This window comes from Lissotriton vulgaris, chromosome 11, assembly GCF_964263255.1.
Source record: "Lissotriton vulgaris chromosome 11, aLisVul1.2, whole genome shotgun sequence".
NCBI lineage: Eukaryota > Metazoa > Chordata > Amphibia > Caudata > Salamandridae > Lissotriton > Lissotriton vulgaris.
The window spans coordinates 139,773,322-139,800,992 of NC_141699.1; the positions used below are offsets into that span (position 1 = coordinate 139,773,322).

General features: G+C 44.8%; 1 protein-coding gene across 8 annotated transcripts in view; it reads left to right on the forward strand.

The window, feature by feature from the left end:
* PITPNM2 (phosphatidylinositol transfer protein membrane associated 2) overlaps positions 1 to 27,671 on the forward strand; it is a 1,044,200-nt gene that overhangs the window by 973,373 nt on the left and 43,156 nt on the right. For all 8 annotated transcript variants that reach the window (XM_086942927.1, XM_086942931.1, XM_086942930.1 and 5 more), the window contains 4 exons: positions 8,518 to 8,634; positions 9,789 to 9,937; positions 27,057 to 27,206; positions 27,307 to 27,490. In XM_086942927.1, the coding sequence (XP_086799053.1) occupies positions 8,518 to 8,634; positions 9,789 to 9,937; positions 27,057 to 27,206; positions 27,307 to 27,490 (600 nt within the window). The remainder of the gene's footprint in view (positions 1 to 8,517; positions 8,635 to 9,788; positions 9,938 to 27,056; positions 27,207 to 27,306; positions 27,491 to 27,671) is intronic.

A 27,671-nucleotide genomic window follows, 5' to 3' on the forward strand; every position in this document is an offset into this window, starting at 1 on the left:
GCCAACGACGCACGCGGAGGTGTACGACAACGCCTACTGACGAGCAGGGGTACTGCTGATGTAAACTTTCCGGATCCAGTCTGATGCCTGGGGGTAATTCTAAGGTAAGGAATCTATCACTAGTAATGTTTCTTACAGATATATCGTTACCGAAGGTAAGTAAATTGTGCTTTACAGTTTTTTTCTTGAGGGCAGTCCGATTTGCTTGGTTCCAAAGATCTAAGTGCAGTCTATTCCAGAACTGGGCACTCAATATGACAAACAACCTGCTTCTGTGTGATTTACAATTGAATCAGGCCTAAATTAATAGGTTTACTTTGCTTGATCTCCGTGTTCGGCTTTTGTTTATTGGTTAGAAAAAGAGTCAAGTAAGTACTTTGGTATCTGTGATCTACTTGTGGTTTTGAAAACTGTAGAGAATTTTGTGTCACTTGTAGCCAGCTAAGGGTGTAGAGCACCATGGTGGTGGTAGACCATGTGTCGCAGCACAGGCAGGTTTGCAGCAGTCCAACCTTGACATATTAAAGGCCTTGTTCAATTTGACGCAGTGTGGTAATTGGTGATTCAGCATGATCCTTCTCAGCAATATAGGGTAGAAATGTTTACTTCTTACCACTGTTGTGATTTGGTAGCCAAAGTATAGTTTCGAAATGCACGGCAGGAATTTTTACTGCTTTTTTAGGTATGGCTCTCAATTCCTGGCCACTTGAAAGATAAGGTGTCATTTGAGAGCTCTGCAACTATTACTTTTTTGATATTTGCTTTGGTCGTGTACAAATTTTATTCAGACAATCTGCAATTTTTGTGATGATCTTTGTGGTTACCTAACCAAATGGAGCTTCAGAGCATCATCATACATTCGGACTGCATGTAGTATTGAGAAATCATCTGCACCAGCTGCCTTATGTTGGAGTTGAACCCCACATGAGCTTCTCTTCACTTTTGAGGAGGTGGTTCAAATTTTGAATCTCTGGTTGCAATTTATTAAGAATGATTGGCACTGAAGGTCTGTTTTAGTAATCACCATGTAGCGTTAACCCCCCCACCTACATTTTCTCGTTATTTACTCAGACCTTGAGGAACTTCATACTCTCTTTGTACACTGTCTCTACGGGGCATTTATGCTGGACCTCATTAAAGTTGTCCTTCCTCCCTCTCTTTGGTTTCATAATATTGTTGATACCATTATGTTGAAGCCAGAAATATTTTTGGCAAGTATATTGTTGTCTTATTTAAAGGTTTGGGTGGGGGTGCGCGTAATAAGAAAGAGTCCAGAAAGAATGATGTTTGTATGCAAAAATTATCTTCTTTATTCAAGTTTTTTTTTTGTCAAAAGGTTCCGCATTTGTTAACATACATCAGCCAACGCGTTTCTCTCCCTCAAGGGGAGCTTCCTCAGGGCAATTGGATTGTAACGTTCCTTCAAAGGTGAGAATATTTAGAATGTATTGGAAATGTGACCAGGCGATTTGTCCTGTGCCCAGGATGAAGTAATGTCGGTTAGCCGCGGTCTTGGCTTAGAAATCCGGGCCACGTAGAGATGTTTATTCAATCTCAGGTAGCAGTTCTGTAAGTTGCTGGCGGCATAAAAGATTTCGGAAAGTCTGTCCTTGGTATCAAAGGAGCCAACAGGATGCCGCCTCGTAGTTATTCCTTAGATATACGTGTGTTGTTCTGGTCCGGTCCCATGTATACGAACTGAGTTTCCAGGTCACGAATCGTCCGAGCGGCAAAGCGACATATAGTAGCGTTACGGAACCGAAACGCTACTACACGTCGCTTTGGTCACATTTCCAATACATTCTAAATATTCTCACCTTTGAAGGAATAGTTCTTAAGTGGCCCAAGTACGCACCTCGTTGATTAACAGCCTTAAGGGAACCAGCTCAGAGACAGGGTTAACATAAAAGTCCAGTGTTAAAGGCACCAGAGGTTTCCCCCTCTCTAGGCCAGTAAGGGATCTGATAAAGTTGTTTTCACTAGTACCCAAAAATACAGTGTGTCAATATCGCCATAATACATCACCACATAGTGCTGCACCCCTTGCTTGGGTCTGGTAGATCTCCATTGCAGGAAGACTCTGGAATCATGAGGCCTTTTTAGCAAGCTCTTGAATTGCCCCTGCTCTATGATTTAACAGATGCAAGCTTTTGAGGATCTGTGGGCCCAAGAGCCAGAATCCACTTGACGGATCCCTAAGTAATCAAAGTTTCTGGCGCTTTCTAGCGCTTCCCTTCCCAGGTTTACAGTGCAATGCTTTGTCTTTTTATCCCTGGTGGACAGACCCGTGCACCAGGGTCTGTTGCTTCTAGCCCTTCCAGTGGCCAGCTCCTCCTGCAGGATTGGCTCACTCCTTCATTTCTCATTCAGACAGAACTCCTTGGACAAGTTCCAAAGACAATTCAGGCAGTTCTTACTACAATCAGACTCCACGTATAGTCACCTCACCTTTGAGGAGCTGGCTGTCAAGCAGATACCATATTGCACCATATTCCTCTTAGTACTCTATGGAGCACCGCCTCCTTGATCAGAGAGTACTTTAAACTAGAAACACGAGTAGATCAGCAGCTCCCACCTTTAAACGGAGGCGACAAATATGGATTCTTTGTATATGCAGAAATGGGTTGGATTGATTCCCCTTTCATTTGCCCTTCTCAGGCTATCTTCCAGGCGCCATCATTTGTCTTGAGTGATGTTTTTCACAGCAGGGTTGTCTCCAGGTTTAGGCACCCACAACTGGGGAACAAAGAGCTGTGAGCAGTCTGCACCTCACTATAAGCAGCCCCATTTGATAGTGATGGGAAAGAGAGACAAAGGGCTGCTTCTTTTCTGAAGGACCCTTAACATTCTAACAACAGACGCTGCAGTCCCACCCCTGAAGTCTACCAAATGGCAGTCTCACTATGACTAATCAACAGCCCACTTCAGTGTCTAAGTTCCCTCCCTTCAGTCTTAGGCATGTCAGCAATACATTACTGACTGGGAAATCAACCACCATCTTCTGTACGTTTACAGGCCTGGGGCGTACAAAATGGAGCCCACAGACCTTTGTCATTCTCGTTTACTCAAGCACTCATGTAATGCACACCAACCTCCACTTTCATACACGCACACATCTAGGCACACAGGATCTCAGTGCCTTGATTCCAGCATTCACCATCACCAGCAGAACCGTAGGTGAAAGAGTTGGTAGGCTCCCATTCACATGACATAGGTAGAAAGGCCTTGTCTTACTCTAACCACTACAACTATGGTCTGCTGCCACCACCATGCTACACTTGTGAACACGTAACAGAGCGTGTTGGTCTTCTAGTCTCTAGAGAGGATCCATTTAGTGCATCCTTCTAGGTGTAGGACAAGTCATAAGTTAAGAGCAGGCCTAGGACTTCATGCACATGGTAGATTAGCATGAGACTGGGGCCAAAATGTGAAAACCAAGTGGCATATTAACAAGAGCCTTATCTCCGCTTTTTTGGCTTTAAAAGCCAAAAAAGTGGAGATAATCTTATCCCCCTATTTGCAAGCCAGTGCTAACATGGATTAGCTCATGTTAGCAGCGGTTTTGCCCATGCCTCGCTTTACATCTCTAATGAGATGCAAAGTGGGCGTCACTGGCATACCCCTGATGGACTACCTTGTAAATTAGCGCAAAATGCACATAGCGATATTTACATGGTGAACCTCAGGATTTTAGAAGACGTTAGTTTTTAGCAAAAACCGCGGTTTTCGCCAAAAACTAACGTCTGCTAAAATCCTGACTTGCCTATTCACAACATAGGGGGTGGACTATGCTGATACAACCTCAGGGTTGTATCAGCAAGGTTATCGCCGTTTTCCATGGAACATATCTGGAAAACCAGTGATGTTCCATGTAAAACCCAGCTATCGTAGGAATAATTATCGCCATTGCGCTATGCGTTGTTGATACAGCTCTAGCATGGCGATAATTTCCTGCGATAGCCAGCGATAAAAAATCTATCGCTAAGCGCGGCCAGCAATAATTATCGCTGGCCGTTGATATTATGCCCCTAGGATACCAGATACTCACATTGGGGCACACAGGGAAAGGGTCACAACTATACACCATGCGGGGGACATTCCTGTCCCAACAGGAGTCCTCTGCTTCCTACATATGGCTTTAGAGAACATGTGTGAGATCATAAATCACTGGCCGAAACATTTTGTGTTTTCTCATCGGATTCAAGAGAGGTACCTGTTGTGCCTTTCATGATGCCTGTGACTGGGAATCAACTCTGAGGTTGATCGTGACAGGGCCTCAATTCTTCATTTTGATATTTCTTCCTTTAATGAGACTGTTTAAAGATCTTGAATTTTCTCCTACCAATGTCAGATGTTAAAACCACCATGTTGATTGAAGTTCTTTAGACTGTCCCTTCCTCATTAGAACTCATGCTGCCCTTTAATGAGGCACTGATGGAGGCCAAGTAATGTATCTGCAACCAGCCGTCTTCCCTCTCCAGCCATCAGTGGCCAAGTTGGAAGACGTTGTCGCCTTCCTCCTGGTGACCCTAATTTTATATCTTTTAATGATTTTCTACTACCCATAACAAGGATTAAAACCAACATGTTGACTTTATTTGGACAGGCCAATCCACTTCGGCCCTTTAAGGAGGCAGTGATGGAGTTTGGAATCGACCACCCTACACTCCAACCAACAGTGGTTGCACTGCATGGGGTTATCGCCTGAGTTATGGTGACCATAATTTTTTTAAATTATAACAGGGTTTAAATGACAAGCTTCTTGGATCATGGGGTTGATGGTATTTATCTTTGTCTTCATACATCCCGTTGGATGTTGTATTGAAGTTATTTGATGTGATGGTTAGGAAAGAGTCTCATTAGGTAGTAGGGCCTTGCTCTCTTATAATGCTACTTGCTTGTTGGCCTTAATGTAATGTAATGTAATGTGTCTTGTAAAGCGCTCTGCTCCCCTGAGGCGTCGTGGTGCTGTAGACCGCTGGGGAACCCGTCCTGGCTATCCCTGTGAGATGGTCCCTACTGGGTATCTCCAAGGTGAAACCAGGCATCCCCGGCGAATGTGGGGGGCCGTTGTAGAGATGAGGCAAGCTAATGCCCAGAATTGCCGAGTGTGATCCCTGGTTAGAGTAGGCACCGAGGCGAGAATTATCGAGTCCGCTGACCCTGGTCCACGACCCTGCCGCGTCGGGAATTGAACCCTGGTCCCGGGCCGTTATCTGCTTCCGGGTCTGCCGCCTCTAACCAGTGAGCCACACCACTCCACTCTGGGAGATGGCATAGATGATGAATCCACTCCATACAGATTATGTCAGTGGCTATTTTGCTCGGGTGCTTTGTGATGATTTTGAAGCTCCTTAACTGCTTCTTAGGCCTGGCCCTAACACAGTGAAATCAGGCCAGCTCCATGGGCTGAGCGGTGTCACGGTGCGGTAGTGCTTGATTGTGTCCCCCCCAGTTTCCTACAGGCTGCACATGTAAACGTGTTGGACTTATCATTTAATGACTCCTGCCTTTTCAAGTGGGTGCTAAGAAGGTCAAAGAGAGGCACTGACAGAGTTCTCAACCTAAGTAGCTTGCTACTGCTGTACAGAGACCTAGAGGCTGCACAGGCAGGCTGACAGTGGTCTTGGTCTACACTATAAAGACACCACAACTTTGTTGAAAGCATGCATAAACTATGCGCATTCCTTGAGGCTGGGGTTTGTTGACATGACTCTGAGAACTTCCAACTGGGCCTCACCTTCCCATTTGCACCAGTACAAGGCTTTCACAGTCATTTGTGGTATATAAAGAGAAGCTCTCGTCTGGTGTTCACTGCAGTGTCTTTGTTGATTTCTTTTTCTATTTTTCCTTGGGGATTGTGTCCTGGTGTCAGGTTGTATTAACCCTGTGGGCAGGCTGGAGCAATTCTCTTTTCTACCTCTCTCACACCCACCTATGATCATAGTTATGGAAATATGAGGACCAGTGGCAGAGGTCGGAAAAATTGAATGGGATAAGATAAAAACAGCAGTACAAGACCCCGCTGCTTTTACCTTGTCACTCGGCTGGTCAGTAAGGTTTGTGAAATGTAGTACATTCATACAAGGCAAAGAGGTAGCTGAAGTGCCTTGCCATACAGAGAACTAAATGTAACTACAAGAGGAAAGGCTATACCTGAACTCCATCTCAGTGTAACCAATTCTCTGTAGTTTGATATGGATCTGGTAATTCCTGAAAACTAAACATACAATGTTCCTGTAACTGGCAATGTTATGTTGTTATTGAAACTCTAATCAGTTTTTCATTATATATGTAAGTACACGTATAATGTGATCCATTAAGTATTCATAAGAATAGTCCATGTTCGTTTTCACCAAAAACTCAATCTTAAAATAATCACTTTACTACATAGTAGATTGTCCCGGTACCAAAAGTTCACATCAAGTTCAAGTTGTTGTTTCATCAAGTTCTGATCAAGTTAACTTTAGAATATTTGCTGTAACTGCTTAAATGAAACCTCAGTTTCAGTAGGTCCGCTTAAGTTAATGTTTCAAAGTGTGTTGCTTGATACAACCAATTCTCAGTAGGCAAGGCTTCTTTGCAAAGGGAATCCAGTATCCAAGTAGTGTGTCCATGGCTGCAGTGCATAACAAGGATGCTGTGACCCAGACATTGGCTACGAACAAGAGCGCCCCAGAATCTGAAATGGATCCCCAAGCAAGTCATCCCTATTGAACATCAGGACTACCCGCATACGGACACAATCAAAAGGGGCAGAGAACCAGGTGTCACTCATGAAGCAGAGCTGGTGCTGCCTACCGCTCTGTGTGGTCTATGTGCGTGGAGGCGGTGTCAAGCCCACACCTTCTGACCAGTTATGCTTTTATTGGAACAGGACTTGCATGCCACAGCAGAGATGTTCTACTTGTACTGGGACAGTGCCTGCACGCCATGGTAGAGCTGCTATACATTTAATGGGACAGGATCAACTCAGAAGGTCTGCAGCACTTTCAATGAGGCCGAACAAGCCAGGGGTAGTAGAACTGTAGTACATTTCAGTATCTCGTTCAGGCACAACGTAGTGAGGCTGTGGCAGGTTATGAGGCGGCACTTGCAGTTTTAAAAAAGAAACAGATTCTACCGGACTGTCGCGACCAGCTCCTTTCTTTTTCACATTTGGCATCCTGACAGTGGGTGTCCATGAGGCTATTTTCCGAAGAGACTTTCCCAGGGTGCGAACCCCAACCCTTGCCTGTTCACTCACACATCTCCTCTACAATGTCACTGAATTAAAGGCTAGCACTACTACTGATAATAATACAGCTGCTGTTACTACTGATGTCCCAAGTTGTCCCACGTAAGCAGTATCAGTAGCTTACTCCGTGCTGTCATTCCTTTGCATTCTGCTCCTTTACGTTCTCCTTTAGGGTTTGACTCCAAATACCAGCAAATTCACTATATAGGGGCAAATGTACAAGCGCATTGCATCACCAGAACGTCACTTTATTTCGATGTTGCAGTGCCACAATGCCCTGCACCATATTTACAAAGCGGTATTAAGTCACTTTGCATGTAAATATGGTACCTTTTCATGCAGGTATCTGCGTGAAAGGCACGTGCAATGGGTGTTGCTGTAGGCGTTTCGCTGCTACACCCACTGCTTTTTGATGCTGTCCCAGATTTACAATGATGTGTAAACCTGAGGCAGCGCCAAGAACTAACGCCATACAAAAGCAGGCGTTAGATTAGCGCACTGAGGGGAAATTCTTTTATTTCTCCTTGTTTTTTCTCTGTGTGCTGCATTCTGCAGCACACATAGAAAGTGCAAATCACCATTATTGATTGTATACGTGCAGGAAAGGAAACCTTCCTGCACATAAAAAATCAATACAGGCACTTTGGTGCAAGGATGTCTGTGTTGGAGCTAGGTAGCTATTTTTAGCTCCGGCGCTAGGGAAAACACGGGGGTGCGCCATATTCTTGCCAATACGCCGCATCCCTGCATTTTGGAAATTACATAGTGCGTCGCTGTAAAAGTTGCCGTAGCGCTGCACCATTTCCTTATACATATGCCTCATAGTGTTAAGTTTGCAGTGTGTTTGGATATCTCATAAATAAAACCGATCCAAAAATATGTGCTGCATCACAGAGGAGGAAACCGGGCTGGGTGATAGCTCATCCCTGATATGGCAACACCTGAGACATGTTACTCTCACACATACAGCTCTTTAATATAGTTATTACACTTATAATTTGCTAGACATTTAATCATAGTCATAAGCACTGTGTTACGCAAGTCTCTCTACATTACTGCTCATTCACTCGAAAGATGAGCGACTTCCTTTCCCTTCGGTCCCCATAGAAACTGAAAATTCATGTGAAAGTCGGTCCGGCCATATAATATGGTGTAAACATCAGCGTTATTGATTAATCAATAATGCACTCTTGTATTTCATATCCTGTAAATATCATGGCTGGAGGCTGCAAACAAGGTGGTTATTTAAACATTACAGGTGTGTGTTGTTTTTCTTCCAGAACGTTGCTGCCAACCACAGGATCAACGATGCTGTCGCGAATGAAGACGGCCCTCAGACCCTCAATGGGCGGTTCATGTACGGCCCACTGGATATGGTCACCCTCACTGGGGAAAAGGTGTGGTTCCTTGATAGCACTCATTACAAAAACGTTCTCCCCAATCATCAAAATGTATAAAGCACTCTGCACTGTCCTTTTCACATTACACCCTAATACAGATGATAAAGTGTTCAAACTCCTTCCAGGGTGCAATAGTTCACTCCACAACATTGTAGTTCCAACCAACAACACAGAGGGATTTTGAAAATAATATCTTGAGCTTTCTCCAAGATGGTGGCTGTTACCTTTGAAAATAGTATTGGGGCGAATGTCTTCGGTTCTGTAGTGATTGTATTTGAAGGGGGTAAGAGTGTCATTTTTAGGAAGGAACTGCTACTCCTATTGCTGCTTGCTACTGCCATAAGCAACTTTGAAAGCTCTTTGGTGACAACAAACTGACTGACAACTAATATCTTAAAATTAAGCCTGCCTTGTCTTTAGTCTCTACTAACGTAGCAGCTAGTTATTTTGGATCTGTACCAAACACTTTTTTATAAACCTGCTGCAGTCTCAGCTTTATTTAAATAAAACAAAAAACCGACAATGAGCAGTCAATGGCTGAATTCACTTCCCAGTGTCTGTCTAATTTCAGTTCCCGTAAAAGCCTTGTGGTTATTGGGTATGTGATGTCACTTCTACTCCAGTTGTTTGTTAGACTGGAATTAGCATAGTAAATCCGATTCCCACAATGTATCCACATTCCCCACTCCCCATTGAGTTAGAATAGTGATTTTAATCCCTTCACCCAATGTTTACACTTACCCCATTGTCTGTCAGACAATAAACCCCAAACATATGTACTTTCCCCAATGTGTGTTAGACTGGAGTTAGAATAGTAATTCTGATATCTGCACTTTCCCAACCTTTGTTAGATTGGAGATGAAATAATACAATTTCATTTCTGATATTAATTGTTCATTTGAAACATACTCCTTGACATCTGATTAAGGCTGAGACTAGCTGCATAATTATCTTCCTGTACTCTTAAAATTATTATCTTGATACCTGTTTATTTTGCATTTCTTTTGAAAGAAGTAATTGAGGAATTCAAAATCAAGTAGATTGATACTGTTTCTATGCAGATTTAACAGTGACCTAGGAACAAAAGCCTCAATTTCCACTAGTCTACCATACAACAGTGGTTCTTTCTTGAAATGGTTATTCTGTTATAGGTGGACATTCATGTCATGACCCAGCCTCCAGCCGGGGAGTGGGTCTACTTTGACACGGAGCTAAGCAACAGCAGTGGTAGGATCTCCTACGTCATTCCAGAAGACAAGCGTCTGGGGATTGGGGTGTATCCCATCAAAATGGTGGTCAGGTACTGTAATTTAATTTTTGGTGACTAATTGTTTCAAATGTAGTGCAATGTCCATGGAAAGGCAAACACACACAAAACTATTTTTGTTCATGTCAATTTTTATGTTATTTTTTAGATATTTGAACATAGAAAAAAATATTCTTTTCCTGTTTTATGATTGGTTGTGGATTAGCAATAAAAGGAAAATAGTTGAATAAAGAAAATATATTGTTTTAATGTTTTTTACAATTGGTTGTGGATTAACAATAAAATAAACTGATCAAACTATTATACTCCTGATTTCCCATCTCTGTGGTTCCTGTGATGAATTATCATTAAACTTCAACTAGAAGATCTTTTCACAAGGGTTGTTGCACAGTATGAATGAAGGTAAAAATGTATTGCACAATTACTTAAAACCATTTGCAATATTTCTTACATTTATAAATAAATGAAAACCATGAGTAAAACTGCAAACCGAATACTGCAATAAAATTGTATTAAAAAATGTTTATTTGTCTTTAAGAAAAGGAGTTATTTTTAGCAGCAATTAAGAAATTAGAGTCCAATTCAATGTCTAGTGTAGTGTAGTGTAGAACAGTAGTGACATCTAAATCGACCACCGTGTATCTAAGCACCACTAGGTTTAGGGTGACCGAGTGCCTTGTGTCATGTGAGAGTTTGATGTTAAAGTTTAAAAGCAAGTCTATTTCCTGTTTAGTTACTTTGCTGCCGTAAGAGGTCTTCAGATGACATCTGAGCCTTCTTGGTCGGAGAGCTGAATATGCAACTCAGCCATATATTTTACAAATTTGGTCAAATCTGTTGGTGCAGTGCAAGTGAACAGAGCTGTTACCACTTCTTTGCATGTCCGAACCCTTTTAGATATATCGTTTTTAACAGCTTCTGACCTTGTTGTAGCAGGCCAGGGCAGCAGCAGACTAAATGTAGCTGAGACTCCTTTTTATAATTGCAGAATCCGAAACAATTAGTTATAGATTCCTTACCTTGTAAATTACCCCCAGGCGTCAGACTGGATCCGGAGAATTTTTCATTAGCAGTACCCCTGCGCGTCGAATGGTGGCGTCGGTCGGCTCCGCGTTCGTCGATGCTGGCATGACGTCACAGCAGCTATATAGACGCCGCCCTCGCGCGCTGACGTCAGTTCTTTCTTTTTCCGCGCCAGCCAGCTCAGATCCGGAGAGAGCAGTACCTCCAGTCACTTTTTGACTGACTTTTTTGAGTGAGTTGTCGACACCGTTTTGAGTCCTCGACTCCTGGTGCGCATAGGGATGTGTCCTCAGCCCTCGTCGACCCTGGCCTCCACCCTGATGTGGACATGGAACCAGACTGGCGTAAACCAGTACTTTTGTGCCCTTGTTCTACCCTGGTGTTCCTTTCAATCCAGATTGGCAACCAGAGGAGGGTGAGGAGGACTGGAAGGGGTCTGGAGACCCTTTGACTGACCAGTTGGAATATGATCCGGACTGGAGAGAGGAGCTGGGGGAAGCCAGTGTTCTATATACCTCTCCAGACATTGGCATGTTGTTCCTCCTACCGTGGCTACGGAGGAGGGAGCGCCTTATCCAGTGATGTTGTGTAGGGCGGCCGAGGCTCTCAACCTCAAGCTACCTACGGTGGCAGTCAAGACTAACCTCCTGACAGAGGTGCTTCAACCGGCAGCAAGCTCTTCGGAGCCTTGCTGCCGTTTAATGAAGTCCTAACCGACATCCTTTTGGGCACTTGGTCCAGGCCCAACACAGGGGCTCCTGTGGATAGGATGATTGCCCAACGCCACCACCCGGCCCCAGGCGACCTCACTTTCCTCTCCCAACACCTCTCCCCTGAGAGCTTGGTGGTCCAAGCCTCAACGTCCAAAGGCGCATTCCGTAACGTACCACCTGATAGGGAATCCAAAAAGCTGGACCACCTTGGGAAGAAGCTGTTTTCTTCCTCCAGCTTGGGACTGCAGTCAGTAAACACTGCATGTCTGTTGGGCTGTTACACCCACTCTGTGTAGGATATGGTAGCGCAGGTGCTGCCCCAGTGCCCGGAGGTGGCCTGGGCCATGCTCTCCTGTGCAGTCGCCAAGGGGAGAGACACAGCCAAGTTTACCATCCGATGTGGGCTGGACATCTCTGACTCGCTAGGCAGGACGATTTCAACGTCGGTAGCCCTTCGATGCTCCGCCTGCCTAAGGTCAACTGGCTTTTCCGGGGATGTCCAAGCTATCCTTATGGACATGCCCTTTGATGGCCGTCGCCTGTTCAGCGACAAAGCAGACAAGGCACTGGAGAGCTTCAAGGACTCTTGGGCTACGGCCCAGTCCCTGGGCATCTCTACCACCAACCCTGTGCAGTCTGCTTTTCACCCCTTTCGTGGCTCCGGAAGGGGTGCCCCGCCACATCCCACCCAGAGCCACAGGCCGGCGCAAGCTGTTCAGCCCCTGCGCGGCCGGGAACATGCGACCCACCATTGTGGGTCTGGGGGCCAGCGAGCAGGCCAGTCCACCACCGCCCCCTCTGAAGCAGCCTCCAAACCCTCCTAGTACAACCTTTCAGCGCCACCAATCGCCAGTGGGCGGCAGGATTCTCCATCTTCTCCCCCACTGGCGCACCATCACATCGGACCGGTGGGTTTTGTAAATAGTCTGAAAGGGCTACTCCCTCCCCTTTGAGACTACCCTCTCCCAGCCATGCCACCTCAGTACCATTGCATGTCGGAAGTTCATCTGGCCCTTCTCCAACAGGAAGTTACGGCTCTCTTGGCCAAGGGAGCCATCGAGTGAGTTCTTGCCCCGGAAGCAGTTTGTGGTTGATTCCCACTACTTTCTGGTGCCCAAGACGGACAATGGCCTGCATCCTATCTTGGATCTCAGGAACGTCAACTGCTTCCTCCGGAAGGACAAGTTTAAAATGTTGATGCTAGCTCAGGTCCTTTCTGCCCTCGACCCTGGAGACTGGATGGTAGTGTTGGACTTACAGGACGCCTATTTTCACATCCCCCTCCTGCCGGCCCACCGGCACTACTTGTGGTTCACGGTTGGCCACGAGCACTTTCAGTTTACTGTGCTCCCCTTTGGTCCTACCAGCCCTCGGGTGTCCACAAAGGTGATGGTGGTGGTCGTAGCTCATCTGCGCAGATCAGGGGTTCCAGTCTTCCCCTATCTCGACGACTGGCTGTTGAAGGCGGCCTCGCCCCAGGCTGTTGTCTCCCACCTCCAGACTACGGCGGACCTCCTGCATTCGCTGGGGTTTTCTATCAATGTGCCGAAGTCACATCTGCCTCCCTCTCAGAAGCTCCTCTTCATCGAAGCGTTTCTGGACACAACACAGTTTCGGGTCTATCCTCTTGAGCAGTGAGTCCGGGATATTCGGTCTATGATTCCGATCTTTCAGACTCTATCCCAGGTTTCGGTCAGGGTGACCCTGCGGCTACTGGGCCTGATGGCCTCCTGCATCCTGAGGGTGGGTCATGCCAGATGGCATATGCGGGCTCTGCACTGGAAGCTGAAGTTCCAGTGGTCACAGCATCAGGGAAACCTGTCCGAATGCATCTAGATCTCGGAGGGCAATGCACGTCAATTGCAGTGGCGGGTAACAAACCGGGATTGGGTCAACAGCAGATCCCTCTCCCTTCCCCAACCATAGTTCACATTTTTGATTGCCAAGTAGGTTAGGCCCTCTCGTCCCCAGTTTTCTGTTGCCAGGCCCAATAATTCCACAGCTTCCTGCATATAACTTATCCATGGATTGGTTGTCTCTTCGTAAATGGGTTTTAGCATGCTCTTTAGGCTTCCAATTGGTGCAATTAACACTTAATAATAGTATTTTGTCTGCATTCACGGGCATTCATAGTGTTGTTGCACCAGACTGAACTCCAAGCGAATCAGGCTGCTCCAGTGTATTTTGGTAGCTTAAATATACGTTTGTACGCCTGGCATTGTGATTCCCGTAGTATAATGTCCATATTGCCTGGGAATGCCTGCTGTGCATAGCCAGCTATTGCCCTTATTTTGGACTGTATGACTCTTCTTATTGGGACTGACGTTGGACTTTGCAATTTCTCATGGAGTTTGCACAGAGCGTTAAATTGTTGACTGCGCTTTTTAGTGCATTTTTTGTATGTGTAAGGATGCTTTCCCGGTGTCTCTGAACCATGCTCCAAGACAGTTTGATTTTGTGGTAGAAATTGTCTCACTGCCCACTTTCCATATGAGTAGTTCTTTTTTTGCACAGCTCCCAAATATCATCACTTTAGTCTTGCATGGATTTATGACCAGTTCATTGGTCTCGTATGGATGTTAAGAGCATTTAGACACTTTTGGAGGCCAATTTTGGTATAATCCATCACAACCAGGTTGTCTGCTTATTGCAATATTTAAAACTTGTTGAGGCCTATTTTGGGACTGGCGAGGTTGGCATTTTGGAGCGTCTTCCCTCAATCTGCCATGTATACATTAACCACATTGCTGCGGCGGTTATTTTTCCGCTGTGCGGCTTTTTTCCAAAAGCCGCGTTAGATGACGAGCTCAGCTCGTCATCCACACACGACCACCGTGGCTGATGACGAGCTGAGCTCGTCATCAGCAGTGAAGAGGTTAAAGAGCATTGGGGCAAAAACGCAGTCCTGTTTTAAACCTCGGTCTGTAAAGCATTTTTTCTGTTGTGTTATCCGCTAATTTAACTTTTATCCAGGTTTTGCTATAAAAAGAGATGATGGCATTCAAGAGGCCTGCTCCAATGTCCCAGTTTCTTAGCTTAATCCAAAGCTTGTGTCGAGAGACCCCATTGAATACCGCAGACTAGTCGACATAGAAGGCGTAAACAGTTTTTTATTTTTGATGTTAGTTTGCTAGGTCAGATAAGAAACGGCCACTATGTTGTCAATTGTAGACCCTCCTTTGTGAAACACGATTTTATATGGGGGAGGATTTCTTTGTCTTCAATCCAACTATTCAGCTCTGCCAATAGGGTGCTAGAGTAAGCTTTCCCTTCAATGTCCAGAAGCACGGTCAATCTATAGTTTTTTGGCTCTGTGTTGTCTCTTTTCTTGGCTCTGTGTTATCTCCTTTCTGAAATATGGGATGTAGCAGTGAGCCATGCCATGAATCCGGGACATTGACTTGCAGGCGACAGTCAGTGAATAGGGTGGATAAGACTCCACCCCAATATGCCGAGTCATCTCTGAACATTCCTCCCGGGAGCCCGTTGGGACCCAGGTCCTCGTCTTTTCTTATCTCTTTTCCTATCTTCTGAACGGCTGGGCCATCTTGATCTTTGCCTCCAGTTTCAGACCTAGGCTCATCATCACCATTTACACTCTCAACTAGGCTTTCCTCAATGCCCGCCTGCTGAACACCTCCGTTACTTTCTATGTAGATGGTAGCTAGGTGACTTAGCCATACCTCGGCGGAAACAGAGTTGCGTCAATCCGCATTGTCATTTTCCAACCTGGCAATGTATTGCCAGAACTGCCAGTGTTTATGGTTCTTGGATAGCTCATGGATTTTGATACATTCTTCCTTGAGATTCTTCTGTTTTAAGTTTTGTATTAGCTGTTTGCGCTCCAAGTTGAGTTCTCTGCACCTGTGCTTAGTGACCTGTATTCCGGTAGTTCCTTTTTGCCAGTTTTAAGTCCGTGTTTAGTTCTCTTGGTTTTTTGTTGTCTTGCCAGGTTTGCATGACACGTTGAGTGTTTGCTTGGTAGGTGGTCTTTGCTCCTCTCCAAAGGGTTGTTTTCAGGGCAGAGGTCCATGCTCCCCAGTTTTTGATAGTGTGTTCGACACTAGAATCGTTACTTGTACGTTCCTGTTCGTCTTTCCATGATGTTAGTAGGGCGGCTTTCTGCTCATTCCATCTTATTATCATCCTGAATAATGAGTGTTCCTCTATGCCTCTGGAGTGTGCAAGAGTTATGTCCTGTTCCAGTTGTTTAGTGTTGATGCTTAGTTCCACTTGAAGGGCTGCATGGTCGCTTGTTTCATGCGTCACAATTGTAAAATGAGATATTTTATGACTGAGATGATTGCACAGGAATATGTAATCAATTGTTGTACGGTTGTTGTAAGTAAGTATTTCTGGTAAGTTTAGATTTTGTTTAATGCCTCGGCAGACATAAAATTGTAGTTTTGTATAAGATTTTTTCAGAACTTGTTAGATACTTTGTTTCGTTTTCCTGCATTCCTAGGTGATGGAGGTTCAAGTCGCCCATGATCACTTTAGCGAATGAATGATGTGTGCATAGGATTTCCTCTATTGTGGCGATCGTGGATCTTGTTGTCTCCAATTTTGCCTGACCCTTGACACTGAGATAAACATTTATTACTAACAGTGAAAATCTTGCTTCCATATCCTCATTTCCTCCAACTCTGAATGCCTGCAACATTTTTTAATCTGCTTCCATTTTCCTTGTTGTGAGCTCCTTTGCATGCTTTATGTACGTCGAAATCCCCCCGATGGTCTGTCATGACGTTGGTGTCTGGTTGTTGGTTTATGAAAGCCGGCAAACCCTTCCAGCTGCGTGGAGTTTGTGGCCCAGGTTTCTTGTAGGCTTATGATGTCACCTTCCTGCATTATCTTCCTTGCTGATTCATGTTTGAGTGTCCTCTGTTACCAGCAACGTTCCAGGATACAATTTTGATGCCCGATTGATTGGCTTTATTGATGGACTGTGTTCCCATATCCGCCGCCCTTATTTGTTAGGATTACACAGTTCTTTGCGGACCTCCCTGTTGTCAGGAATGGTGAGAGACATGCATAGTCTCACTGCTTGTCCTGTGTTGTTCTTCCCTTCTGAAGTGCTTCATCTGTTACTGATCTATTTCTGATTCTCCCGTCCTGGGTTCTTACTGATATACTCAGGTTATTGTAATTCTGAAATGATTCTGTTTTTGTGATTCCTCTCAATACACTCTGCGAATTTGCCTTGGATTTCTTTGTTTTTTGTGATGTTTATTAGTTGGTGTAACATATGAGGATATTTGTCCTGCTTTAGCTCGTGTATTTCTATGCCCCAATTTTCAAAGTTTTCTTTTTCCCGAAGGCTGCTTCAAATTTGCGATGACTGTTCCATGTCACTATAGTGTTTTCCTGGTTGTTGTTGTTCTCTTTGGGTGCGAATTGTATTCTAACTATGTCTTCACTTAATGTTTCTAACAATGACGGTATGTGCTGGAACAGCCTCAGTAGAGTTGCCTGGTTGAGTGAATCCTGCCTACCCTATAATTTATAAAAAGGCTGGAATAGAATCTTTCATTCGCTATTTTTGCAAGCAAGATTTGCTATATCTTCGCTCGCAATCTCGGAGTATGTCTTTCCTTTAGGTGGTTCACGAGCCAGGCTGTTCATTTGAGTTTCTATTGATGTTTGTAGTCCCCCCTAGGATTTAGGATACATATCTATATGTATTCATATTTTACTTACGAAACTATTCTAGTCGGCATGAACATCAGGTTCCTGGTTGCTAGGCAGTAAGCGATTTTCCTGATGGAGCCCATCGCCTGTCAACATCCAATGGCAGTCACTCTCCACCCCCTGAATTATTCACCCCTTTGGTCCCATTGTCCAGGAAGATGACTCCACTTATTTGCCGAAGAGCGCAGCTAATTATCTTTAAATGTGTCTGCTCTTCCTCTCATGGGCTGTGTGAGATGTGGACTCTGGCAGTAAATACTTCATCGCTCTTCCATTTCATAACTTTAGATTCCCTCACTGATATGTTTAGTACAATATTGTCTGTGCGATTATTTATACCGCAGCAGTTTTTAAACATTTGAGGCCTCAGTTGAGCCTCAGCGCAAGTGCAAATAGCAGGCAAAATGAATGCCTGACCCCATCTTTTCAGAAGTGCTGGTTAAGGATGAAGCCTCTAGTGAGGCCTGCTCTGCTTTAGGCACAGTGATACCCTAACCTTGAAGATGAGCCTGGCATGTGCAGCCAAAAGAAGGAAATGGCAGTCAAAAGAGGAGAAAAACTGTCAGCGCCGGTTATGCCCCATTTTTTTCTGCAAAAGTGAAATATGAGCCCCTAAACAAGATGATCACATTGCACATATTTGATACCCCATGATATTAGTATGATGGTACAAATGATCATACTCTGCCAAAGTTTTGCAAAGGATGGCTGAGAGAGCCAAGTTTAAAGCATTTCAGAGTGCACGAATTTCAAGTTTGTGTCACATTGCACTACAAAAGTCGTATATTGCCTGACACGGTTAATTGGAGACATATTTATTTCCTCCTCAGATTTGCAGATCTGGAATGGAAAGCGTCTGTATGTTTTATTTTTAGCACTTAGATTGCTTTCTCTTTGGACAGACATGAACAAGGATTCCAAGGCTCATCTTGGTGCCTGGATGGGCTCATTGGGCCATGACTGACAGTGCGGGGACGCGGTACCCCTGTTGTCTGACTCTGCTGGCATGGCAATCTCTGACTCAGAATGACTTGATGCTGTGTTTTTCTCCTGCGCATATTATATTGTTGGCATGTGATGAAGCCACCTACACAAATGTATAAATTATATTTCGTACCACAGCAGCCACCAGAATCTCAAGAAAGCCACAAATAGCAATACAAGTACCTTCTGTTTTATTTAGCTCTTCATTTCACACACTTAACTTCGATTTTCTCCATATTAGTGCATAAGATGCCGACAGCAAAGTTAGAAAACAGAGCGAGGTAATCACTACTTCTGGTTTCCAAACTGTGTTTTCTGCAGTTCGTGCACACTGACTCGGAAAAATTCAAAGTTTGGTGCTTTAGACACCGAAGACGCAAAAAACACAGTCGCTCTGCATCGTACCGTCACAGGCGTTACTATTCCCATTTTAATAGTACTACATTTACTGACCTCAGAAAGATGAAAGGCGGAGGGATCCTTATGGGGGTTCAGACGCATGAATGATAGATCACTACACATCTTGGGGACAAGCGCACATTTCATCATGCCATTGTGCCAACATAGGGTCCTTTAATATAAAAGTATATAACTATAAAATAAAAGCAGGAGTAAAGTTTGGAGACACGTTGAGGATTTCCTCCATTCACTATGCACAAGTGTGTGTGGTCCCGGTTAGTTTATTTGGTGGATTGCACATGTTCAACTTTACTCCGGAACTGGCTCTGGTAGTGACACCACGTGGCCCTGCTGAACCTCTTCTGATCTGGGAATTGGGTACTCCCTTGAGGTTGACATGATTAATGGTGCTTTTTTTGTCTTGATAAGACCCTACATACTAACGATATGGATCAAAACCTCAACATTTTCGTAGGGGTTGCTCTGTAGACCGATTACATCGAGAAGGAACAAAACATATGTTGGACTTGTATACTGATGTTAGGCTCAAGAGTCGCCCTTAATTGTACATCAATCAGGATTTAAAAAGCGCAGGTAATCACCCAATAGGGTATCCAGGCACTTGCAGACCCCGGAAGCTTGTTCTAACAGCCAGGTCTTGAGGGCAATTGGGAATTCAGGAAGTGAGGTGATGGTCCGGGGGTACATGGGGAGGCTGTTACAGTTCTTTGCTGCGATGTGGAGAAGGAGCGTCCTCCACCTCTGCTTTGGTAAATGCGGGGGGGGTATGGGCAAGTTAAAGGGAGTCAGAGCATAGACTTCTCAACGGTTGTTGGAAGTTCAAGCTATGGTTAATGTATGCGGGTCCTTGGTTGTATAGAACCTTGTGTGTGTGTGTGGATTAGCAGCTTGAATTGGCATCTATTCTGTTCGGGGTGTCAGTGGCTTTTCCTGAGGTGGGGTGTGATGTGGGTTTGTCGGGCAAAGGCGAGGAGGAGTCTGGCTGTGGCGTTCTGTATGATCTGAAGTCTCTGTAGAAGGTGTGCGGTGATTCCTCATAGAGGGCATTGTCATAGTCCAGTCGGCTTGTGATGAGGGCTTGTGTCAAAGTGCGTCTCGTGTGTAGGGGTAACCACTTGAAGATCTTACATAGCATATGTAGAGTGAGTGAGCAGGAGGAGGAGACAGCGTTGATCTGTGATTTCATGGTGAGCTTGTTGTCCATGATGATTCCAACGTTTCTGGAATGGTTGGAGGGAGTGGGTGTGGGTCCTAGTCTGATGGCTACCAGGGGTCGTTCCATGTGTTGCTGCTGTTGCTAAATATTAGTACTTCTGTCTTATCTGTGTTCAGCTGCAAGCAGTTATTCTTCATCCAGTTGTCAACATTTGTCATGCATCTGCGGAAGTTGGTTCTGGTGGTGGTGGGGTCGTCAGTGAATGAGAGGATGAGTTGGGTGTCGTCTGTGTAGAAAATTATCTTGAGACCGTGAGATCTGACGATGATGGCCAGCAGGGTAATATATGCGTTGAAGAGCATGGGGCTGAGGAATGAGCCCTGGGGGACCCCGCAGGTGATCTCCTTGGTTTCAGAGGTGAAAGGTGGGAGGTGGATCCTCTGGGTTCTTCCGGTGGGGAAGGAGATGATCTATCTAAGTGAGTCCCCTTGGATGCCGATGTGGGGGAGTCTTTCAGTCAATGTTTCCTGGTATATGGTGTCGAAGGCTGCAGAGAGGTCGAGGGGAATCAAAGCTGCTGTTACTCCTCGGTCAATGAGGGTTCGGATGTCGTTGGTGGCTGCAATCAGGGCGGTTTCGGTGCTGTGATATTGCGGAAGCCGGATTGGGAGGCGTTCTGTATCTGGTTCTGCTCCTGCTCCTGGTGTGTCATGAGTTGATTGTTGATTATCTTTTCCAGTTCCTTCACTGGGAATGGAAGCTGGGAAATTTTTGAGCTCGCTGGGGTCGGCGGAGGGTTTATTAAGTAGTGGTCTGACTTCGGCGTGTTTCTAGCGGTCGGGAAATGTTGCGGTGGTGCTAGAGGTGTTGAGTAGGATGGTGAGTTTCTGGTCGATCCTTTGGTTTTCGGGGTTGAAGATGTGGTGCGGGCATTGGTGTGTGGGAGCTCCTGAGTGGATGGATTTCATGGTGGAGGTGGTGTTCTGGGCAAGGAGGATATTCCAGGTGGTCAGTGTGTGGTTCGTTAGTTACAGTGGTCCTGTGGCAGAGGGTGTAGGTGAAAGGTCCGACCGTTGAGCGTGGGTCAGCGCAATGGCAGTATTTGTTGCTGCTCCTGGGGTCGAGGGTGTAGAGTTCGGCAATAGTGTATCTTTGGTGGCAGGAGGGCCAGGGGTTAAGGCACTGGGCACGGTCCAAAACGGACAGGCGCAGATGGGCTAGCCTTTGGCGCGCCTTCATTGTATATATGTATCACTGCATCTCCACTTGAGCACTGTGTCTTCTTCACTATTGTTTATTGAGATACCAACCACGAAGAAATTAATTGTTTTGCATTCAGAAATGTCTCTATGACTTCATCTGTTTTGAAGAAATTGGATTCAGGTTAGCGTATTAACATGACTATAATAGATTAGCATATTGATATGACTAGAATAATTTTGAATATGTGGTTTGGTCCTGTGATGTATTTTTCATGTGATATATTTTGCATGTCTCTTTTGACATTCTAAACCCAATCCGATGGTGATGCAAGTCAATCAGCGCCTATATTGAAACCCATCTTTGCACAGCACAGCGCCCCCTGATTGGCAAGGCAGTTTTTCCTTTCAAAGTTGGAAAATGTACTAGTTCTTAGGGACTGGGAAATAAAAGAAAGGGGCCACACTGAGAATAGAATATCTCTTAGGGATTTGGAAAACTTTGGTGGATGCTCTCAGCAGAGCCGAGAGCATCTCCTGAATCAGAGCACGAATGGGAGTTGAATCAACATTCAACAGGGAGGATAGCTCTTCAATGGGATCATGTTTGTGACACCATCAAACAAGAAATGCCCGTACTTCACCAGCAGGGAGTTGCATTCGAGATCAACGGAAATGTGTTTTTGATGTCATGGTACAAGACCTGAACTCAGCTTCCTCTCATACAGAGGGTTCTCAGCAAAATCAAGAGGATCCTTATTGCCCCAACCTCGGCTTACTAGCACGGGTTCTCCTATCTACCTCTCTAAGAAGCTCCAGCTATCCCTCTTTGGAAACTTTACAATCTTCTTTTAAGAGAAAAAAGGCAAGTCCTGCATCACAATCCAACATCCCTGAGCACATGGAGTTTCTACAGTTCTGACAATATAGCTTAACTCTAGCCAGGACCTCTTCCAAAAGACTTATCAGGCCAAACGAAAATGTTTCTGTCTCTGGTGTCAAGATTTTGCTTTGCATACCATTTCAGCACAACCATATCAAGTTTGACCTTTTCTCTTGCAACCGGTTCGATCTGGCCTCAATCACCATGAGATTGAATGAATGATTCAAGCATTGGAACATGAAAGATGCCCTGGTGAACTGTAGTTACAGGTAAGTAGCTTATTTCTCTCGACATGCAAGCCTGTTTTGTGATATACTGTAATAGTCTGTCAAGTTAAGGAGTTGGGAAGTGCATCCTTGCTGAGAACAGGTATGTAGGTATCAATAATGTTTTTAAGTATGATTAGATCCAAGACCATATAGGGAAAATAACCTTACATTCATCCACCAAATGATACATGTCCCCTTTAGATTCATGGCATTTTCCACACTTGTCTGACCATAAAAGTGCTAACTCAAATAATCTGGTGACCAGTTACCCCAGTGGATGGACCAGTATATGCACTGTAATAGTATGAAAGTGATATTTTACTGAACTTGAATATTTACAGAGGGAGCTCTACTGTGTTTCTGAAAATGGGTTTAGGGCCATGGCAAACTGAGAATCATTCCATTTATTTTAAACTCAAGGGTCCTCATTTATGAGAAATGACGCATCGCTGCGTGAAAGCAGCGATGCGTCACTTCTCAGTGCGCACTCCTTGTGACATACATTTGTCTTAACCGTTTTGTTTTGATTATGAAGACCGAGGCAGTCTGGAATAGGATTTTGGTTTGCATCCCTTTTCAGCACAACCATATCATGTTGTACTTTACCGCTTTCTACTGGTTCGATCTGAATTAAAATACACCTCCACGACAGTTCACTCTGCACATATCACAAGGATAAGGAGATCATACATGAATGAGTTGCATCGTTTATATAACAGTTGATACCTCAGTTGTATCCATGTTCAGTAAGAATCCAGAGACTTTGCCATTAGGTTGTATGGTTTGCACTATCTCAGGGATTGCTGTCTGTGCTTCAGAAGAGATGACCAAACCATTGTTTGTGTACGCCGCTGCTTTATAAATATTTTGGTCGAAGGGTACCCTTTTATATTGGTGTTGTTCCTGATAGCAATTAGTAGGTACTCTGTTGCTAACAGAAAAAGTAGCAATGATAAGGAGTAACCTTGATATGTCTCCTGAACTAAAGGGAAGCTCGTTAAGAGGTCATTATTCCTAACTCTAGCAGTAGGCATATTATACGGCGCAAGGATCTTTAGGGAGAAGGTATATTGTAATGTCTATTGCTGTAGCACAGAACCTATAGAAGGCCAAGATACCTGTGGAGAAGTGTGGCTCAATGGTTAGAGCGGCAGACCTTGATGCAGAACGCTGGCCAGGGACCAGGGTTCGATTCCCGCCTCGGCGGGATTGGGCTTAAATTCCTCTGACTGGATATTCTCGCCTCAGTGCCGAATCTAAGCATGGGCCCCACGCTGCAACTCTGGGCAATAGCTTGCTTAGTCTCCACAATGGCACCCGATGCACAAGGGATGCCTGGTTTCACCATGGGATGCCCAGGAGTGGACACCTCACAAGGAAAAGCCAGGAGGGGTTCCCTTGTGTTAGGAGTACAAGCGCCGGGATGCCTCCGGGTTACTGTTCGCGCTATACAAATACAACACACACACACCCTTGTCAAAGATTATTAGAATCTTATGGAAGTAACACTGCACGGTCAACAATAAATGTGATACTAAACACATCATGCGGGTAGGGAAAGAAAAGGAAAATACAAAGCAGGAGGTGAGTGCAATTATTTTCCACACTGACTGGTTATTGTGAAATTCACAACTTTGCTAGATATTTTCCAGTGCATTGCAATATAATATTTAATTTAATTGAACCCAACATCGATGGAAAATATGTGCATTCATGAATGTGGACACCAGAGTCCCCTGGGAAACTCCTGTGCTCGTACACCTTAAAATCTATTGGTGGATGTAGGGGCACGCCTTTGCATCACCCATTGAATGTTTTCTTGATGCAAAGTAACGTAAGGGAGTGCATTACACTGCTTTGTATTACTGTAGGTTACAATACAGCGCAAATCTTGATTATCGTTGGATTGTAAATATGAGTCCAACATTTTGCATCAAGTCGGCATTAAAAAAGTAACATAAAGCATTTGTAAATGTATACCGAAGGGTGCAAACAAATCCGCACTGTACTCAACGGCCTACAAGAGACCTAAGGGGGAGAAAAGAGAGACAAATTAATGAAATGGGTTCACTCAATCCATGCAGAGGCAAGGCAGCGCCCCAAGGCCTCTTCGTCCCCTTCCTGCACAGGTTACACACCCCTGCATCTCCCAGTGGACCCTGCCCGACCTCTGCCAGCGATAACCAAAAGAGTGGCCAGTACCAGGGCAACGGTAAAAGGGTCAATAATTATCAAGTTACCCTTCCCTGGTAACAATTTGTTTAGCATTTATTGGATTTCAGAAAAAGAGATGCTCGATCACACTGGTACTGAAGATTTACATTGGTAAACTAGACATACTTGAACTTGATGTGCCTTGACCTCTGCAATGATGTCTGCTATATCAACGTGGTGACAATGAAACATTAAAAAGTAGTCAACCGTTCCAAAAGTGTACTCTTACAGTGGGTTGTAAACAGTTTCCCTTCAGTTGCCATACTCCTGCTACTCTCAAGGGCACTAAACACTCTGCAGCATTTATAGTTGCTGTGGATATTGATCACAGATTTGACACATTGTAGGCGAATGCACGTGGGCCCATGCATACACTCTAATGCAGATGCATAGATATGTTGTCATGGACCTCTGTGCAGTTTGCTTATGCTACTTCCTGCCCCACCCGTCTTTATCACCTGTGCTTTGCACGCTGCTATTCAGCAGGTTCTTCATTGCATTTTCCACAGAAGTCACACCATGGATCCAAAACACTAGTCACCTGGTCTGTGACAGCTCCCTGGACGCACACCACTCAGCCACACTTATATAAGCCGGAAGAACTGTTGATGGACGGAATTCTGAACAATGTCAAACACGCACCCCCAATCAGACATCTGGCCCTAAACCCATCCGTTTAGACCCAGTGATATGCAAACCAGGCTTGACCCTGCTCTCCATGGGAACAGTCCAGCCTGAACTGCCAGGCCAGGTCGTCCCTGGACCGGAAACAGGCATCCTATGACCAGTTTCGGGGTATCAACCCTCATCAGCCAGGATAGCTTGAATCCAGCTGCATGGCGAGCACAGGGCCCATGTCTGGGCATACCCATCCCACTGGGGTAACAAATGCAAAAAGAACAGTTGGTGTGCAGAATCGGATTCAAGTTATCCTGGCTGATAAGTAGTGATACCCCAAAAGCGGTCCTAGGCCTGGCAGTTCAGGTTGAACTGTTCCCATGGGGAGCAGGGTCAAGACTGATTTGCATATGGCTGGTCCAAATTGGAATGGCATGGTAAACAAGAAAAAGATGGATTTACACCCACAACTCTTTACTCGGGGTTAATGTTTGATATTGTTCAGCATTCCGTCCATCAATTATTCTTTTTACACTTATACAAGCCAGCATGATGACCCACAAGTTCTTGGAGCAGATACTTCCAAAACCATGGGTGCATACCGGCGGTTCACAGCATAACCTGTACTGTAGCAGAGGCATGGAGCCACTAAGGATCTGTCCATCCAGGAGAGCAAAACAAAGGACCTCATTTAAAAGTCAGTAGGTGAGCCACAGTGGTCCTGAGGCACTGCCTCTGCCATACCACCCACAGTCTGCATGCCAAACACATTTGAAACTTTCACCAAAACGAGGTGGGAGATTTTTCAGATAAAATATAGAATGCAGACCGGCCGGCCATTCCTAGGCAGGGTGCTCGTCCTTTTACAAAGATAGACCACCCTCACTGGGGGATGAGGAGGTTTGTCTATAAACAATGAAAAAGCAGTGTCCCTCAGAACTGAGACATTTCTTACAGGGCGTGGGGGCTTGTTCCTTTTTAATGTCCAGCACCGCCCTGCAGTGTAGAAAAAAATGAAATAGCTTAGGCATGCCTTGCGGCAGCGAGCCTGCCACTATGGGACTCCAAGAGCAGGGCCGCTGAGACTCCATCATTTGAAACTTAGCAGTTCCTCAACCTTTCTGTATGATACCATAGGACCACAAGGAATGTGGACAGAACAACCAGATGTTTGGAGAAGACCCAGTAACAGCCTCCTGACCCCGACAAGGCCTTTTGGTATCACAGACCCAGATGTGGCTGAATCTATAACAGATTAAATAGTTATTAAACTTCTTCAAGTGTAATTATAATATTAAATAGACTTATAATTATAGTGGTAGTCTAACCATACAGCTTTTGTTGGAAAAGACGAGCACAATAGCTTGTATTTTAGCAACTTCAGTGCATCTCAATAGCAAGGTCAATATCCATTGCCTCGATGACTGAGCAGTTTTGCACCGGTGACCAGGCAATTTTGTACTGACGAACCAGTTCATAATTATATTTGTATGGACGCCTTAGTGCAAGAACAATCTTCATATTAACTTAAAAAGATGCTTTGCACTGGTTGGTCTGTGGAAAAGCCAAGCTCTTGTTAAAGAAGACTTGAGGAACAGTTTGTGCCAAAGGAAGACATTGTGCTGCTGAACCACTAGTTCCGACTTACAAAGCACGTAGCTGCATATCAGGCGGAAGGTGAGAAAGATTATGGAAATACAGGGAGGGATAATTGGGACTAGTGAGCAAGAGTGATAGCTTTGTCGCTCTAGTTCAGATGCCAGAACTGTACTGAATAGAATTGTTATCTGCTGTCAGGATATAAAACATTAGTCACTCTGTCATCCCACTACATTTGCAGACAAGCTTGTTCTGGTTACTGCATCGACAAAGTGTTACCTGCACCTAAGTGGAGTGAAAAAAATATGAAGTATTTAATGCATTGGTGTGCTGTCAGTACGCTGCAATCATTCCTTAAACCAGTTTACCTGTCCTTTTTTCAGGGGGGACCATACCTTTGCAGACAGCTACATGACAGTCCTTCCAAAAGGCAGTGAATTTGTAGTATTCAGCATCGATGGCTCGTTCGCTGCCAGTGTGTCTATCATGGGGAGCGACCCCAAAGTTCGAGCCGGAGCGGTTGATGTAGTAAGGTGAGTGGGCAGAAAAAAACATAAATTTACACTTAAGGTTAGTCTTTACGTATAGATGTAGGGCCAAGTACACTATTACATCATTGTATTTCTTTTGCAGGCATTGGCAAGACCTTGGCTACCTCATAATCTACGTAACAGGTCGCCCCGACATGCAGAAGCAGCGGGTAGTGGCGTGGTTAGCACAGCATAACTTTCCTCATGGGATAGTCTCCTTCTGTGATGGCCTTGTGCATGATCCACTGCGGCATAAGGCTAACTTCCTCAGAGGTTTAATCACAGATGTAAGTACTTTGTTCTACTTAAGTTCTTTTGAGAAACAGCAAAGAAAGACTACATTGGTTTATTCATTTCCACTGATGCTCCACTGATGACCGTATTCATCTTTCACCCACATGTACTCCTCTATTAATTTCTTCTCCTCTGTGTCTTCCCAACATGGTGTTTAGTGGTGCTGCAAGTTTC